At 38.3% G+C, this 19,093-nt stretch overlaps 1 protein-coding gene across 1 annotated transcript; it reads left to right on the top strand.

Moving 5' to 3' along the window:
- Positions 1 to 528: 528 nt before the first annotated feature.
- LOC110950369 (long-chain fatty acid transport protein 2-like) lies at positions 529 to 13,708 on the top strand. The gene is made up of 10 exons (XM_022192928.2): positions 529 to 1,037; positions 5,409 to 5,618; positions 5,707 to 5,862; positions 7,010 to 7,134; positions 7,229 to 7,423; positions 7,502 to 7,592; positions 8,813 to 9,011; positions 11,086 to 11,183; positions 12,222 to 12,352; positions 12,427 to 13,708. The coding sequence occupies exons 1-10, from the start codon at positions 578 to 580 to the stop codon at positions 12,601 to 12,603; spliced, it is 1,842 nt and encodes a 613-aa protein (XP_022048620.1). The 5' UTR covers positions 529 to 577; the 3' UTR covers positions 12,604 to 13,708.
- Positions 13,709 to 19,093: the final 5,385 nt, after the last annotated feature.

Raw genomic sequence — 19,093 nt, 5'->3', positions numbered from 1 at the left:
CTATTCTAGCTGGAAAAGGCTCATTTTTAATAGAATATCTACATAGAGGTACAGAGGAACATTTCCAGCAACCATCACTCCTGTGTTCTAAAGCTGTAATGTGATGAAAGGCTCATTGATGGTTAGAAAACGTTTGTGCAGTTATGTTAGCACATGAATAAAAGTGTGAGTTTTCATGGAAAACATGAAACTTTTGAACGGTGGTGTAAATTGCCCAGAAATGTGAAGTTTCGGGGCCCGTTGTGGAATTTTACCTCTTTTTTTCCTGCTAATTATCTTTGGGGGTTGGCCTAGTAAAGTTTGACGGAACAAGATTGAAAAGCTCCATCAAGTAATCCGGTTCTAATCTGGAAAAAAAAAGAGGCACAGACAGAAATCACGGTCTGTTTTGTGTGGTAAACTGCTGATTGTGAAATCTTTGTGTTCTCTGCGTTTGATCAAGTCGGTAAACATTTTCCAACTCTTACTTTGGTATCTCTGCTCCGCCTCCTCCTCCCCCTCCTCAGTACACCTCTATTTCTCGACCACTTTTTCTCCAGTTGCGTAAAGCTGGGACTTGCTCACCAGTAGAGGAAACATGCTGCTCTATTTGGGGTGTGCAGCCCTAGTTTTACTCGGGCTTTTATTCCGGCATTCTTACTTTCTACAAGACCTCAAATATGTGATCGATAAACTCAACGTAAGGCGCCGAGTGTTTAAGTACATGCAGACTAACTACCTGATCGTGGATCTGTTTTTGGAGAGGGTCAAGACGCAGCCGCACAAGCCGTTTCTTCGTTTCAAAGAAGAGACCTTCACCTACCAGGATGCAGACGTGCAGAGCAACAAAACTGCCCGGGCTTTCCTGCAGTCCGGGGCGGTCAAAAGGGGAGACACGGTCGCGCTGTTTCTGGCCAACGAGCCGCTATTCCTGTGGCTCTACATGGGCTTGGTGAAGATCGGATGTTCCGCTGCTTTCCTCAACTACAACATAAGATCCAAGTCCATGTTGCACTGCTTCAACTGCTCCGGAGCCAAGACTCTGGTCGCCGGTGAAGGTAAGACTCGGTCAGTTTAATTAGAATTTGTAGACAATGGAAATTGATCGTAGGAGTTTTCAAAGGGACACACATGGATGAGCAGAAAAAATCAGAACACAAACAGCATTGTTCCAGAAGATTTTTAATTAATGTGTTTAAATAGGATTTTTGGACAGAGAACAGTGACTAATCAGCAGATCTGAGAGTTCTGGAGGTAGAGTCAGTGTGGTGAAGAATCTTAAAAATCTGTTCTAAACTTCACTAGTGAGTAGGACAGAGCAGTAAGTAATCTCTGCTGTATTTTAGATCAGCTGCAGATATGACTGATTCCTATGTGGTGAAAAAAGTAACTGTAAAACACACTCTGAGTAAAAGTCCCAAATGCAAATCTTATTCATGTAAAAGAACAAATACAGATTGTCAACCTCATTGTAGTTCAGAGGCCACGTGCAGCCCAATTTGATCTCAAATGAGCCGGTGCAGTAATTCACAGCATAATTACTTATAAATAACAACAACTCACAGTTTTTGCTTTTGTTTCAGTCCAAAAATGTTCACATTTATTGAATTTTTTTTTTATTTGCAAAGCATGAACAACCTGAAATTTTTTTAAAGAAAAATAAGTTCAATTTTAACAATACTATGCCTCAATTACAGCTTACAGCTCACAGTGTCTACAGTGATGCAAAACATTTAGTCAAAGGTATCTGGAACTGAATGATATAGTATTTTACTTTATGATCAAGTGACAATAGTCAGACAAAAAAAACAGCAAAAATATTAAGACAAAATATTACAAAAATGAGACAAATGACACGAAACAAAAAAGAAAAATTAGCCCAAAAAATTTCAAAGCAACTAAAAAAAATGGACAACACAAGTGAAACAAATCACAAAATGACTAAAACGACACACAAAATTAGACAAAATGCACAAACCAGATATAAAGGAAAGACAAAATGGCTAAAACATGAGACAGACGACAAAAAACACTCAAAAACAAGACAAAATATTATAAAAATGAGGCAGAAAACGACAAAAGAACGATGAAGAATCTAGTATTTTACTTTATGATGAAAACAACTTGTCACTGTCGAGAATTTATTTAAAATTTACAGTTTTACAAATTTATGACCTGAAGTTAATGTCTCCTCCGTAATTTTTACATTTAAAGTCGTCCCACGGGCCGGATTGGACCTTCTGGACGGCCAGCTTTGACCCGCGGGCCACATGTTTGACACCCCTGTAGTGGGCTGTTTTTTAGTGTTCTGGTATACGGTGGGCTTACAAACACAGAGTGTGAGTCTGTGAAGGTAAGCCGACCCGGAACATTTAGTTCTGGAATTAAACGTTTTACACAACTGGTCCAACAGCTGGGTAGGAACGGTATGTAAATAGAGAAAAGAGGTCAGTTTACTTTGCATGAAGTTGAGAAATGGTGATAGAATCAAGGTTTCTGGTAGATAATTAAAAGTAAGAGACGTTGCCAATAGCAACCGGTGACTGACTCAGGAGGACTGACGGACTACAAATGATAAGTATCAATGACAAAGATGATGGACACCCCCTACCCTTAGTGACACTAAAGGTAGGGGGTGTCTGTGGCTAAAAGATGTGCTGTTTTCTTCATCAAGGCCTAATCAGATGCTGAACTTCAGCCATCTATGCTGTTGTGCTTCGTTCCAGTGTTTTGTGAGGCTTTACACTCCACTAGCAAAGACGAGAAATATTGTACTTTGTGTCCAACTGCTTTTCAGATTGTTTTACATGGCTGCTTTCCATGCACTACCATTTACACAGACTATTTCATGTTTTCCATGAAAACTCACACTTTTATTCTTGTGCTAACACAATTGCACAAGGGTTTTCTAATCATCAATGAGCCTTTCAACAGCGTTAGCTAACACAATGTAGCATTAGAACACAGGAGTGATGGTTGCTGGAAATGTTCCTCTGTACCCCTATGGAGATATTTCATTGAAAATCAGCTGTTTCCAGGTAGAATAGTCATTTACCACATTAACAATGTCTAGACTGTATTTCTGATTAATTTAATGTCAAACGAGACAGAAAATGACAAAAAAAAACAGAAAATGACACAAATAAGAAACAAAATGACACTAATGAGACACAATATGGCAAAAACAAGACATAAAATGTTAATAAATATGTAGCTAATTTAAGCTGCTTCATGTTTTTATTGCAGCCTAATCTGTAACAATGTGTGTTTTTTTTATGTAAAATCTCTGTATGTTAACTATAATTGTCAGAATAGCGGAGTACAGTATCTACTCGGATATGTAATAAAGCAGAGGTTTAGTAACATTAGAACACAGTACATCATGTCCTTTGCCCTCTACCACTGGGTGTCTCCCCAAAAGCTTAAGAGAAAAATACTGAATTGTGTGACTGAACACAAAGGTCTGTACTTTTTGTTTGCCCTGTTCCAGGAGTTCAGTGCTGGACTTAAGCTGTTATGCAACCTGAATGTAACTTCAGCTCCCTGTGAAGTTTACTGTCGTTTTATGACACAGCCTTTAAAGAAACTGCTCGTTCTGTTATCGTTTGAGTTGTTGTCTGTGACTGTAAACTTTGACAGCTACAAACACATTTTGAAAAAAATGTCATTGTGTAATATCAGCCTGTCTGGTTGAGTCCTGGCCACTGAAAACTCACCTGAAGTGAAGAGTTTGTTGTTTCTACCTAAAAATGCACATCCGTCCTCATAACAGGATGAACTGTAGTAAATGTAGAATTATCTTATTAGTGACTTTAAATAAAATAGGCTGGATTTCACACAGATTTTGGTTCGTGATCTCCCACAAAAGATGTACAAATATTAAGTATTTCACAAAGTGAAACAAGATTGAGTAGATTTATTACTTTGCATGTTGAGAAAAGTCCACAAAATACAAATCTTAAACAGAATGTTCTATTTTCTTTCATACACCACTGATCAACTCATGACCCTCAGACTTGTCTTGTAACCCTCTAGGAGACCTCCATGTTGGAAACTAAACCACTGAAACTGTGTGAAGTAGTTTAAAAAAACTGTATAATGCTGCTTACACCGGTCAATATATAATTGAGGGACTTTTGAACTCCATGGGATATATCTTGCATACATTTTAATTAAAAGTTCAAAGAAAAAAAAATGTTTTTAAGTTCATTATGATCATGTCTTTGCAAATTCCATCGTTGTTTATAATGGAAACAATCACTTACTAATAAAAATTGACTGGATATCACTAAAATGTCAACTAAATAACCGTCCCAGTTTAATAACAACCACCTTTTAATTAGCTAAACAATAATAAAATGAGCTTATTCAAACAATATTTTGATTGTGTTCTTTTTATTAAGATAATCATGACGGATATTTATTTTTTGGCAAAATACCAAGTTGTGTCCGTGTCCGAGAAATCACTTTCAACTAAGTTACTCATTACAAAAACACCTCAAGGAAGATGTCTCTGTAGGTTCTCATTCATCCAGGTCATGGTTATCCAAAATAGTTTAAATAAATCCACTGGACTTTAAGAAAGTTCCTTGAAGATGTTTCACCTCTCATCCAAGAGGCTTCTTCAGTTCTGGTGGTGGTTGGTGTTGCCTCAGTTTTTAACCTCTGTGAGGTGTGTTCAGTGCTATTGTTATTCCAACGACCATCGCCCAGACCCGTCTGGCTCCTCAACGATGGTCATTGGAAGTGCCAGGGAGTGTCAATGGGGGTCGTTGAAATGCGAATTTCACACAGACGTCACTAAGCCCTCGTATGCCAATGGTGGTCTTAGCATGAGCCACTTCACATGAGTCAATCTGCTGAGCAGTTCTTTTGGGGAGTTTTGAAAAGCTGATTGTAAATTGGCAAAAGCTGATGTCACAGACCACCCCCTCCGTGTAATAAGTCACAATAAGTCACAATAAAAGGCCGGTAGATCTCAATAAAAGGACATTACAAAGTGTGCTCTTTCGATTTCAATTTTACTCGATTGTATATAAAATATTTAGAAGAATCTTTCTGTAAAAATCCCATGTTGTTTGGTTACAGGCGGCCATGTTGATTTTAGGTCTGAAAACAGCAAATATGTCAACTATGATACAAAAAGTCCTACAATTATATACTGACCCACATGTTGATGAGTGTTAATCTATTAAAGTCATAAATGTATCACATAAGATCATTTTTCTACAGAACGAGAGCTTGATACTTCAAGTCTGTTTTAAATTTTAAATCCAGGACTTTTACATGAATTTCAGTATTTTTACAAAATGTTTTCATCGATTTTCACCACTGATTTACTGTAAAACTCTGCTTCAGCTGCAAAGATAACAAACATTGCTGTTAATCTTTGGAGTTCTTCATGTGCTTTCTTTTGATTGTATTTATAGAGTTGCTGGATGCTGTGGAGGAGGTCCTGCCCATTCTGCAGGAGCAGCAGGTCACTGTTTTCATCTTAACTGACAAATGCAAGATTGCAGGTGTGCAGAGCTTCCTAGACAAAATGCAGCAGGCCTCCTCTGAGCCTTTATCCAAGGAGTTAAGGTCGAATTTAACCTTACGGGGTCCAGCGGTCTACATATACACATCCGGCACAACAGGTGAGCTGCTAGAGGTGTTGATGTTCAAGATTCAGCCGTGAAACAAACAGTAGATGTGCTAACTACAGCTGTGGGTTTTCTTTCACAGGTCTCCCTAAAGCAGTAACAGTCAGTCATGCCAAACTGTGGGCCTACTGTTTAATAATGGCGATGACAGGAGTGACTTCTGAAGATGTCGTTTACAACAGCCTCCCTCTCTATCACAGTGCTGGCTTCCTCGGAGTAATGGCAGGCATTGAGAGAGGTATGCACACATATATTTAACGCTCCTGTTGTCCTCATTTACGGGCACCCAAAAATATTGTTTCCTTGCCTGAAAAAAATCTAAATATTCAGCAAAAAAAATTCCCCAAATTTCTGAAAATTCGCAAAACCTTCAGGAAGAAAATTCCAATAATTCCTTAAGTTTATCTTAAAAGTTTTATTTAAAAAAAAAAACAAATTTGGCAAGAAAATTCTTGTAAATATTTTCAAAACATTAATAAAAGTCTTCCAAAAAACTTAAAAATATCTGGTGATTACATCAGTAAAACTTATAATATTTTCGTTAAGAACATTCACATAAAAATCAACCAAAATCCAGCAAAATTCGCTGGATTTTGGTTGATACCAGGCATGAACTAACCGTGACGTCACCCGTTGGTTTCAACGCCGAGAAAATAAAGCCCGGATTTTGCTACTTCCTGGTCGCCATTTTGGATTTTTTGGAGCCAGTGACGTAAAAAGGCTGGACCAGAGAGCAACTCGGGGCAGGACCAGTCAATGGGACTGTCAATCAAGTATAGCCACGCCCCCTGGCTCCGCCAACTTTAACGATTTATTTAAAATTCAGTATTGATTTATTTTAAGATCGGCCACCTGATCTCTCATTTTGACCATGAAAACTAACATTAAAAAAATCCTGAGTTGTAGAAAATCAGTCTATCAAATTTTATTTTTTCCAAAAATGAATTGGGGTCTATGGAGCAAAAGCTTTTTGGAGCCAACCCTAGCGGACGGCGTGATATTGCAAGTTTTTGACACTTCCTGGTGGGCTTTAATTTTGGAGCCAGATGCTATGTCCACTTTGTATACAGTCTATGGTTGATACCAAAAAATGTTCAAAGATTTCCCAAAAATGTTGAAAATGTGGACATCAGAAGTTTCACTGTGAAAATATATTTTTTCCCACATTTTCAAGCTTTAAAACGAGTCAATTTTGACCCGCAGGATGACACAAGAATTAATTATCTGTGACAGAAAAGAAAAATGAGCATTGCAATGGATTAAGATTTTGTTAAAATCCAACAATTTTTCTTGTTATAAGCAAATCTAAAGAAAATACCAAAACCAAAAATGCATTGACTTTGTAGCTTCCCTGCTTAACATCTGACATCTTTTGCTGTGTGCAGGTATGACTGTTGTTTTGAGAAGTAAGTTTTCTGCCTCTCAGTTCTGGGATGACTGCAGAAAGTATGACGTCACTGTCGTACAGTACATTGGTGAAATTATGCGTTATCTCTGCAACCAGCCGCAGGTTTGTACTGACACAGCATCAGTGCTACGGTCACATCAAAGCTCACCAGGAACGTTAAAAAACTGTTGTTGCCTCCAATTTTCTTCCTCAACAGAAACCCAACGATCGAAACCACAAAGTAAGACTTGCGCTAGGCAACGGACTCAGAGCAGACATTTGGAAGGAGTTCACACGAAGGTTTGGGAACATTGACTTCAAAGAGTTTTATGGAGCAACAGAGGGGAATCTTGCTATTCTGAATTACAGCGGAAAGATGGGAGCAGTTGGGCGAGACTTCTTCCTGCACAAGGTATGTTTCTGTGTGCACTGTTCAGTAAAAGCTGTTAGTCGATAATCGATGTAATGGCATTTTTCTGTTGCTTTGCAGTGGCTGTTTCCGTACGCTCTGATCAAATTCGACATAGAAAAAGGAGAACCTGTGAGAGATTCATCTGGTTTCTGCATCGAAGTTGCCAAAGGTGTGTTAATAGTGCTGTGGGAGCCTCTGAAGACAGAGACCAGAAGTGCAGGCACAACAGTTCTTAAAAAGACTTTCTTTAAACTCGGTGTCTTTAAATATGATTATTTTTAGGTCTAGGATAATTATAAAGCACAAAATAAATTTGACACCATCAGAATTTATCCTTGATGGAGTAAAGATTGAACTTATAAACATTTATGATTCACTTTGTAGCAGAACTCTGAAACAACTGTTTTTGGATAAACGATGAATTTTGACAAGAGAAAAAATAGAATGAACTAAACATGGAAAAATATTCAGAGTCACTGAAGGAGCTCTAAAAACAAATCAGCTCTTTAAGACAGATTTTATTGTTGTAATACGCCTGCATCCCTGTCCACTCTACATGTTCAGAGGCAAGAGATGAGCTTATCAGGATCCACACATAAAGAAAAAGTAAAGCTTTCAGGGATGAAACCCATTCCCAGTGGTATAAGTAGAAGAAGCTACCTGGTTTTCCAAGAAATAACATCACTGTCAGAAGCCAAGATCACGTCATCGTGTTCTGACTTTGCATGATGATGATTAGAAAAATAAAGCAGCTCTTTCTCAGTCAGATGTGCAACATGGAACTGCTTCAGAGCATTGTGGAGACTAAATGATAAAACATCAGGCACTTGTAACTGCTTGGAAAAACTGTCCTAATATCTGTCTGAGCTGCAAAAAGGTGACTTGTGTGTTTTTGGTCAGACCAAGTGATGTCACAGTAAATATTACTGTCATAAGTTGAGCAAAAGAACAAATTTCCTCTACTGACCAAAATTATTAGAAATTCTCCATGAACGTGCTTACCATATTTCACAGCAAAGCATCCAAAAATTGTCAAGAAATTTCAATAAAGAGCTAAAACGGAGAAAGAATCTGAGGATCAGTGAAGGCAGCCAGGCTCATCCTCTGGACTGCAAATGTCCGAACAAAATTCCATGTTGAAGTTGTTTCGATATTTTAATGTGGACCACACTGGTGAGCCAGTGATCCAGGAGTAGAGGGGCTGCTGGGGTTATTAACAGTTCTAAAATCCAGGCCACAGCTCTACCTGTAGCTGTTTGATAGCCATTCTTATATCCTCCTAAATCCTTTAAATGTGGATTCTTTCACTCTGAAACCCTGCAAACGGTTTGCAAATCTTTACCATTCATGACCCCCAGAGTTGACTTCTCCTGTTTTAACTTTGCTCAGGTGAACCTGGGCTTATGGTCACTCAGATATTAGCCAGTGCTCCGTTCTCTGGTTATGCTGGAGACCTCGGGCAGACAGAGAAGAAGAAGCTGCGTGATGTCTTCACGAAAGGAGACGTGTACTTCAACACCGGCGACCTGCTGCGCATCGACAAAGACAATTTCATCTACTTTCAGGATCGCACTGGAGACACGTTCAGGTGAGGTCATCTTCTGAGCTGAAGCTTGTAAACCTACATTCACACAGTCTGCACTTTTTGGAAAAAGCCATCGTGAAGCCTTTTTGACTGGCCTGCCTTAGAGAAAAACTGGCTGATATAGAAGATCAGCTAAAGGTAAAGACTGCATATAAAGATGGACATAGCCTCAAGCCAATGAGGAAATGTCTTAAACCTGCATTCTTCCTAACAGCCACCAGGGGGCGACTCCTCTGGTTGCAAGAAGAAGCCTGATTATATTAACTTATCACCTCAGTGAACACTTTCCAAAGAGCTGTATGGTCTCAATCACTGGTTTCAAGACTTTTTTCTAATAGAGTATGATGTTTATTTCGTAAATCATGATCCCATTTAGAGGGAAAAGATGATAAAGCAAAGTATACTTTAAGGCAGGGCTACCTTATGATTGACAGGAGGCTACTATCACCTTGCATATTGTCCTTGGGTTCTCCAATCAGATCCACCTCTCACTCTTTATGTCCAGTTTGAAAAGACTAAGATAGTGAGGGCCAAATTCCAGAAGAGCGGTCCACAAAACAAGAAGTGACATCATGGTGGCTGCTTCCATCTCTTCTATACAGTTGATGGTTACAGTAAGATTTCTGTTCTCTTCATACACAGAAAGAAGAATTACTGTCATGCTATGCATGGGTTGGATTCTGACTGGTTTAACGGTTGGCTTGAACTACGAAGGGTGAACAATACATGTGTTTTTCAGCCCTCTTTGTGAATCCTGCTACAAGCCTGCCAGTTGCGCTCTCTGACATCAGTCTGCTGTTTTCACCGCTCACTTTCACTCCAGTATATTTTTTCACCTGCATGGACTCTTGTACAAGTCCAAACTAGAGTAGCCCACATTTCCAGTTCTACAGGAGTCTGACACTTCTGCCATTGGCAGCAGACAGATACAACAGTGTGTCTACAATTCTACAGTTTCATTTAGCAGACGCTTTTGTCCAAAGTGACGTACATCTGAGAGTAGATACAACACAAGCAAGGATCTAGTCAGGAGAAAATGGCCTGGATAAGAGCAATAAAGCAGAGTCAAGTGTGATAGTAGGAGCGTGTTGCCTTCAGGCAGTGCAGACATAATAGGACTTTTTTTTGCAGTCTGCCAAGTTCAAAGGTGTTCGGTGAATAGCTGGTTTTTAGTCTTTCCTAAAAGACTGAGAGGGACTCTGCAGATGTTTGGTAACTCCTTTCACCACCGGGGAACCACAGAGCAGAAGAGTCTAGCTATGCACCGACCCTGTTTTGGTGGTTGTATCAGGTGCCTTTTATTGGCCGAACATAGAGAGCAGGATGGATGGAGTGTAGAAGAGAATGAGAGAGTTCTGTTAGGAAAGAGCTGTTTTCATTGTAGTTGTGAATGCAAGTGTCAGAGTTTTGAATTTTATGTAGGCAGCAACTAGAAGCCAGTGAAGCGATCGCTTCAGGTGACGTGCTGTTTTTGGTTGGTTGGAAACCAGATGTGCTGCTACATTCTGGATCATCTGCAGAGGTTTGACCGTGCATGGCGGGAGGCCGGCCAGTAAGGAGCTGCAGCAGTCGATACGTGATCCTACGAGAGCAGGAGTTGTGCTGCATGGTCAGACAGGAAGGGTCTGATCTTCCTGATGTTGTACAGGGAGAATCGACTGAGCAACAGAGGCCACATGTGTCTGCAAAGCTCTGCATAACACTGACACATCACCATGCCGGAGCCTTAATGCAACTCACCTGGCTGTAAACGCTGGTATTTGAGTTCACGCTGACTCTCTCTGCTTTTAACCTGAAATCTTTTGTGTCAGACCTTCAACAATTCCACAGTATACCTGTTCTGTTTGCATTGCTGATAAAGGTGACCGCCACTTTAAGCACAGGATTTGTGTCGTTTGTTATAAAAGCTGTTCCTGTCTGTTCCTTTAGGTGTGTTGCTCTTTGTGTTCTGCCACTAAATCTCTCTGACGTGTTCTGATTAAGTTGTAATTTATTGTACTTTTAACAGTGTTATTTTTTTTAATGAATGCAATTTCCTTAGTTGTCACTTATTGAGCCTCTTTGTGACCATCCGCAGATGGAAAGGAGAGAACGTGGCTACAAATGAAGTGGCTGATGTCGTCTCTGGGGCCGAATCCATTGAAGAGGCCAATGTTTATGGAGTTGAAGTGCCAGGTAACCGTCACAACGCACCTTCTCTTTGCTGCTTCACTCGGGACAAAAACCAAAATGTGCCAGCTGGAACAGTGTGGCAGCATAGAGCTCACATTCATTTTCATTAGTGATTATGAGAACATCGAGTCTATGAAATGTTGCAAAAAAAGCAAAAGATGATCATTTTTTTTAGAAAATGATCAAGCAAAAAGAAGTAATTATTGTTTAATTAATTTAATTTAGTTAGATGTTACTTTAGGACTACAAATAATCTCAACCAGCTTTTAGGATTTTAATAAAATGTTGTCTTTGGTAGAAAAAAAAACTAAAATGTTGGTTTTTATTCGATTTCTCTTAATATATATCTGAATATATATTTGTGTCATAGCTACAAATAGATTTTTAATAGAGACTTAATTTTATATCATCCTTCAGAAAACAAAACAGCAAAACAAGTCAAAACTGACATAATTATTTTATGACCAAAATCAGCAGATATCTTGTGGCTGCATCATGTTTGCTGCATTTCAGTGTATTTAAGCAGAGCTTCACATGCTTTCTTTCAGCGTATTGAGAGTTACAAGGAGCTAAAAGCCACATCGACACATTTTTACCAGGAATCCGCTGCACTGTTTTCCAGTCATTTGTGGTTTTCCTAAACAAATAGGCACACATAATACTTTAAACTCAGGGATCACTGACCTTACCTCAGTTTCTCGGTGGTGTTTACACTTTCTAGGTCTGCTCAGGTTGCTGTCCCGGTCGTAAACTTTGACTGATATATTCAATGTTACGGCAAGACAAGGTCGTTGGCTTTAGACTCAGTGACACCAGAGAGGTCAGGAAGAGCGGGTTCATCCTGCGGCTCAAGGTAGTTCAGCTTCATCTAGTGTCCTCATCGTGTTCAGTTTACTGACGCTGATATCTGCTCATCAAGCTCCAAAGTTATAAGGCGAGAAAAGAATAATCGTGATCTGTTCAGTGGAGACCAAAAGTCTTCATTCAATCAGTAACGCTCAGCTCCAGCCAACAAGTGCTTTCTGATTTGACTGTTTCCAGGTCATGAGGGGAGAATTGGGATGGCTGCTGTTATTTTAAGAGCTGGACAGAAGTTTGAGTCTGCAGCTGTTTTTCACCAAGTTCAACACTTTCTGCCGTCCTACGCCAGGCCACGTTTTATCAGGATTCAGGTACGTCCGCTGCAGTTCTCTTAACACACAGTCTTCTTGTTGGGGTCATGGTTACATTTCTCGTACGGTTGCAGGATTCCATGGAGGTTACGGGAACATTCAAGTACCAGAAGGTGAAGCTGGTGAAGGAGGGATTCAACCCGAATGAAATAAAGGACCCCCTGTACATTCTGGATGAAAAAGAAAAGAATTACGTCCCACTTATACCGGACGTGTTTGATTCGATTTTAGCAGGAAGGATCAAAATTTAAAGAAACTTTAAAATTCCAAGGAACTTTAAATTCACAGTAGAAATCCACCTTTTCACACTACATACATCAGCTGCTCTCAGTGCTTTAGACAACGTGTCTGAGCTTGTCGCACTGAGCAGTGAGAGCAGCGATGGTTTCACTGATAGCAAGTTTTTCTGGTTGAGAGAGCCGACTGCCGGCCTTCTTATTTAAACAGTGACTTCTTGCTGCATTAGATTTGATTTTGTTTAAGTCCTTGTCCGTATAGGAGCTGCATCTGTCTTCCATGCAGCAGAACTTTCGTTCTTTTTGATAACTGTTACGCTCTATTTAGGTTTGAACGATTTGAGTAAACTAAAATGTAACTATTTTTTCAGGTTAGTCTAACAATTTAGATAGCATTTTTACGATAAATAAAACTCAAACTTTTCTTTGTAGTTTTGCATGATAGATGATTGCAGAAAATATTTTTACAAATTTATCCTTTCTTTATCTACTTAAAGTGAAACTCTATAGGCAAAAACAATGTTCATAGTTTAATGGAGGGAAACATCCTCAATGCACATTTAGATGTTTAATTTACAACATTTTGCAAATTAGTGCTGATTAGATCTAATAATACATCATTCATGTATTTAAACATACATTTCCAGAGAACTTGTACTTCAAAAAAAAAACTTTGCCTGCAAGCATTCTAACAGTCATTTCCTTAGTAATAATAATAAGAAAAACACCCAGAGAGCACAGTAATTTCCACTTGAGTAGCAGTTTTTGTACGAATTTTACAGTTTTATTCTGATCTATATTTTGGGGGGTTTGTTAATATAAAAAATGAATCCTATAAAATCCTCCCTATAAAACCTCAGCAAATAAAAACAAAAACTAATTGTCTTAATGTAAATAATCAACTGAAGAAGTTTCACCTTGATGCCAGTTATTAAAAATGTTTTTAATGAAAAATCAAAAGAATTTAAAGCTTCTATTTTTGAATGTTAAATAACTGCAGCTGAAGGTTTTTATTAGAGCCAGTTGTCAGGATTTCTGGTGAGATCGGTAGTTTCCATTGTAATCTACAGCTTCTCAAAGCTGTAATGTGTAACATTTCCACAATAAAATGTTTAGATTACTTCACCGGTGTTTTTTTTTTTTTTACTTGTTTATTTACATGACCTAAAATGTTTCCAACAACTTTTAAACACATTATTTTGTTGAATTCAGTTAATTTTAGTCACCTGTCTGTGGCATCTTTCCCCTTTTTACTCACTGTAGTCCGGGAAAGATGTCTATTAAAGGGAGAAGATGTTAGCAGGCTCCACTGGGTCAGAGGAGTTTTAGAAGCATAAACAACATGATAGATAGACAGATAGTTAGATACTTTATTAATCCTGAGGGAAATTAAAGTATTCAATATTAGGCAGGTGGTTATAATGTTGTGCCTGATTGGTATGTATGAACACGATCACATCAGTTAGATTTTTATATTTTATTTTTGGACAGTTCCACAGTCTCGTGCTACTTCACAGCATCTTCTGTTTTTGTCTTGATTGAGAAAACCCCAGCAGCAATGATTACATTCTGTGCATTAAACCTTTAAAGAGCACTCATTGGAATACACTGAAATTCTAAATTTCAACCCTAGAGTGTTATTGGAGGACATAAGACTTTTATTTTTGTGACATTTTTAAAATGTTTTAATTTTCTTATTGAAATTCAATGTCAGTGAAGTTACCATATATGGTTCCTTGCCCATTAGTAGTAAAAAAAAAAAAAATTCTAAGAAATGTATATGTCATCACAACTACTCAACTGTAAAATGTGTGAGTTCCATCAACTGGAAGTATGGAAGAGGGCCGAGCTTCAAGTCCGTCTTTTTCCGACTTCGGAGAAGAGAGAATATTTGATACATTCCAGGCCTCTGCTGATTGGTGAAATGCCCCGATGTAGAGTGCTATAACAGAATGATCTTCGAAGATCTTCTGGGTGAAAACCACATGCTTCTCGACCTCACTGAGAGGCAGATGTTGAATGTGTGTGGAAGCTACCAAATACGATCACTTGCCTCATAAAGGGTTAAGATACTCTTAATCATGCACTGATCAGCCGCAGCATTAAAACCACACTGAGATTTGAAATGTAAAACAGTGACTGTCTCATTACAATCCAGTGTTCTGCAGGAAATGATTGGTTCCTGGCATTCATGTGGATGCTACTTTATCACATACGACTCGCCTAAACACTGTCAACACAAAGCGCCTCACCACACCCCAGAACTGATCAGGAGTGATCGAGGAACACGACAAAGAGCACAAAGCATCCAAACTCCCCTGAATGTGTTGTATGAAATCCAATCAATGTAGGCCTTATCCCCTAAACTACAGAATCAAAAGATCTGCTGCCAGTGTTCCAGTGTCAGACACTAGAAACCCAGTGTTCTTGGCCCAGCAGGTCACAACCGTTCTGACGTGGGTTTTATGTAATATTAGACAGTTGGTTTTAATGTTGCTGATCAGTGTATAAGTTAAAAGTAAAATTGTAGCTTTCGATATAAAAATTCATTACTCATCCCAAATGTGTACAAAACTCGTACATTTTCAGTTAAAATTCTATTAAAAAATAAGCCAAGTTTACTTTGAATACTATTTATGGGATCATTTTGTTGAATGAGATCCTCTAACATTACAACATACTAAATATAAACGACACTTGTCCTTATAGCTGCTGTTAATCTGAACCCTTCACTTTGCTGTAAAGACATTAGTAGTGGACTTTGTTGACAGGATGTATTTTGATGACAGGAGCTGTGAGGAAACGGAGCACAGGAGTGAGATTCAGGAGAGGTCTGGCTGGCAGAGTTAAACCAGGACCTCGGCTGCTTGTTTACCCAACACTCCTCCAGTGGGTGGTCCCAGGTTGAACTCTGCTGAGTTTTAACAGCTTCAGGGCTCTTTAATGTGCATGCTGAGTCACAGGCATGGCTGCTCAGCTCTCACATGGTCAGCTGGATGACTCCCAGAATGAGTTATTCAGACGTAAAAACATGAATTGTTCAGCTCTGCAGGACTTTCAGGTATTACTTCCCTCTGGAGGCTGCAGTGGTCTTTCCTTTTGTATTTTTCACTTCATTTTTAATCCTCCTGTTGTCTTCATTTAGGGACACCAAAAAATATTGTTTCCTTGTCTGAAAAAATCCCAAAATTCAGCGAAGAATTCCCCAAATTTCAGAAAATTTGCAAAACCTTCAGGAAGGAAATTCCAATAATTCCTTAAAAGTTTTATTTAAAAAAAAAAAAACAATTTGGCAAGAAAATTCTTGTAAATATTTTCAAAAATTGAGTAAAAATCTTTGAAAAAAATCCTAAAAATATCTAAAGTGATGACAGATATATCAGTAAAACTTCGGATATTTTCTAATACATTCACAAAAAAATCAACCAAAATCCAGCGAATTTTGTGGATTTTGGTTGATTTTTAAATCTGCTTGTTGCTGAAACTTTTTTGTCTGTGTTGGATGATGGAGATTTTTTGTATATGAATGCTTCTGCTCACTGTCTTTGAATGGTTGACACCGTTTACCATGCTTCCTTATTAACTGTAAAGGGTTGATGTACCACTGCGAGTTATACTCTCGGGTGGGATGACCTGCTTTAGCCTCCAGAAGGATCCATCATTGGTAGACTTTCATATTCAAGGCGATACTTGGACTGCTGCCCATCTACATTTGTTCTCTAACTGCGCAGAAAAGTTCTCATTTGTTGCTGATCATTTGTTGCTTTTTGTTCCATATGTTTGTACTGAACTGGGTAAAAAGGTTTTTGTTTACTCTGCACCTTCTGCAGGGAAGATGTTGCAGAAAGACTGGAAATTAACCGAGTTAATCTCATTGAGTGCTTTTAAATCTAAACTGCGAGTTTTTGAGACCGATTCCACAACATGCACTTGTTTTTCATAACTTGTTCATGAATTTAATTTTGTTTGTTCTTATTTTAATTATGTTTTAACTGTGTAAGTTTATAACTGTGTTTTGTATTTGCTGCTGCCTATCTTGGCCAGGTCTCCCTTGCAAAAGAGGTTCTTAATTTCAACGGGATTTCTCCTGGTTAAATAGTGGTTAAATAAAAAAAAATTGTCTGAGGTGATGGAACCTCATAAGCCTTCATCAGACCTGTAGTCACCTTAGGGTGGGATCTACATCTGCAGGCTTTAACCCTTGTGTCGTCCGGCAGGTCAAAATTGACCCATTTTAAAGTTTAAAAATGTGTGGGGAAAAAAAAAAAAAAAAAATCACTGTGAAACTTCTGATGTCCACATTTTCAACATTTTTGGGAAATTTTTTGAAGATTTTTTGGGTGGAAAAAAGAAATGTTAAAACTTTCTTAAGATGGATTTTGGTTGATTTTTTTGTGAATATTCTTAAAGAAAATATTAGAAGTTTTACTGATATATATGTCATCACTTTAGATATATATTTTTTTTTTTGGGAAGATTTTTACTCATTTTTTTGAAAGTATTTACAAGATTTTTCTTGCCAAATTTGGGGGATTTTTTAAAAAATAAAACTTTTTAGGAATTATTGGAATTTTTTCTGAAGGTTTTGCAAATTTTCAAAAATTTGGAGAATTTCTTTTGCTGAATTTTTTATTTATTTTTTTAAAGACAAGGAAACAATATTTTTTGGTGCCTGTAGATGAGGACAACAGGGAGGGTTCAGACTCACTTCTCTTTCCTTCACTCTACTCATGCAACAAACCTCCCCGCCTCAAGCTTATACTTGTATGTCTGATTATTAATTTAAATAACTCACTGACACATTCAGCATTGGTCTAACTATGATTTGTGTCAATCCCCAAACTATGTTCCAAAAGAGGTTTTGATCAGTTTTCTCACTCTGACTTTGTAGCAGTTGTATTTAGCTACTCAAGTATGGTTTATAGCAATACATAATTTAACTCTCAATCTTTGTCCATTTATACATCCCAGAGTTTTTCACTATGACTCAGCTTCTCCTAGTGTAGGTGGCGTCCTTTCTCCCTCTGGTTGGGTGGAGGGTGTGGGAGGTTTCGGTGCCCCTGAGCCAACGGGGGGCCGACAGCATCGAGGAGACCTTGACGGGTAAAGACAGACACAGCGGGACTAAAGGCCGGCAGCTCAGCCAGAGAACGACCTCATTAACCGAAGGGTCACTGGTGTTAACAAGGGGATCAGAAATAGTGTAATTTTATTAAAGACTCCCTCCAGTGACAAATCAAGTGTTTTTTTTTTTACCTTATTAACATGTTCATATGGTTTCATTTTTTAGTAGTCAACACCATCGCTGAGGAAGTTCCACCTTGAAACAGCAGTGTAGTGATGATAAAAACACAGTGTCAGACCTCCAGGGTTTCATATGTAACAAACCTAAAGGAACAATTCTGTCAGATTGCATGGAGGGACTTTCTATATCATTATTATTCAGAAACGGGTTCTGGTTTGAACACAAAAGGCTGAAAAATTCCAATATTACAGCTGGCCATGGTGTGGCGTAGAGCAGTTTTATAGTGTTTAAATGGAGTTGTAGGTGAGCTGGAGTGCTCAAGCTGCAGTAAGAGGAGAAGACCGGTGGAGACTTCATAGATCTGCACTTTCTAGAGCAGAGGTGTCAAACTCGTTTTAGTTCAGGCCCAATGTGATCTCAAGTGCTCCAGACCATTAAAATCACAGCATAACCTATGAATAACCAGAACTTCACATTTTTCCTTTGTTTTAGTGCAAAAAAGTACATTTTCAAAGTGTCCACATTCAATTAACTCTCTTTTTACAAAACATAACGAACAACCTGAAATTTGCTCAGAAAATATATTCAGTTTCAGCAACTTTATGTCTCAGTTCATGATTTATAGATTACGACTTACAGATCACAGAGTATCGACAAAGTCACAGGTATTGGGAACTGAGTGATGCAGCATTTTACTTAAAAACAACAAACACATGGCATATGATTACAAAAATGAGACAAAATAACAAAAATGAGACAAAATGACAAATGACACAAGCGACACAAAACAAAACAAGAAAGAGAAAAAAACACAAAATGATAAAAATAAGACAAAAAACACAAGCGAGACAAAAAGGAAACACAAAACGACAAAAACGAGAAACAGAATGACCAAAATATGAGACAAATGGCAAAAGTCAGACAAAAAAACAACGAAAACGAGACAAAATATTACAAAAATGAGGCACAAAATGACAAAAGAACAATGTGGCATTTTATGATCAAAACAACTTGTCATGGTCTAAAAATTCTTGTCAATTTATAGTTTTACAAATTTACAATTTGCATTTGATGTCTTCTCTGTAATTTTGCACGGAAACTCGTCCCATGGCCAGACTGGACCCTCTGGAGGGCCGGTTTTGACCCGGGGACCGCATGTTTGACACCCCTGTTCTACAAGAAGCGACAGTGTAGAGCTACTTCTAAGTCATTTTATGGAAAGTAATGGTTATTTTCATGGGGGGGAAATGTTATAAAATG

The sequence above is a fragment of the Acanthochromis polyacanthus genome, chromosome 8 (genome assembly GCF_021347895.1).
Source record: "Acanthochromis polyacanthus isolate Apoly-LR-REF ecotype Palm Island chromosome 8, KAUST_Apoly_ChrSc, whole genome shotgun sequence".
Classification (NCBI taxonomy): Eukaryota; Metazoa; Chordata; class Actinopteri; family Pomacentridae; genus Acanthochromis; species Acanthochromis polyacanthus.
Note: the sequence above shows the minus strand (reverse complement) of the source record. Positions and strands in the feature narration are given on the sequence as shown.

Coding starts and splice junctions, on each gene's coding strand:
- LOC110950369 (XM_022192928.2), top strand. CDS start 578: ATGCTGCTCTATTTGGGGTGTGCAGCCCTAGTTTTACTCGGGCTTTTA. Junction 1,038..5,408: donor GACTCTGGTCGCCGGTGAAG/GTAAGACTCGGT, acceptor TTGTATTTATAG/AGTTGCTGGATGCTGTGGAG. Junction 7,424..7,501: donor GAGACTTCTTCCTGCACAAG/GTATGTTTCTGT, acceptor GTTGCTTTGCAG/TGGCTGTTTCCGTACGCTCT.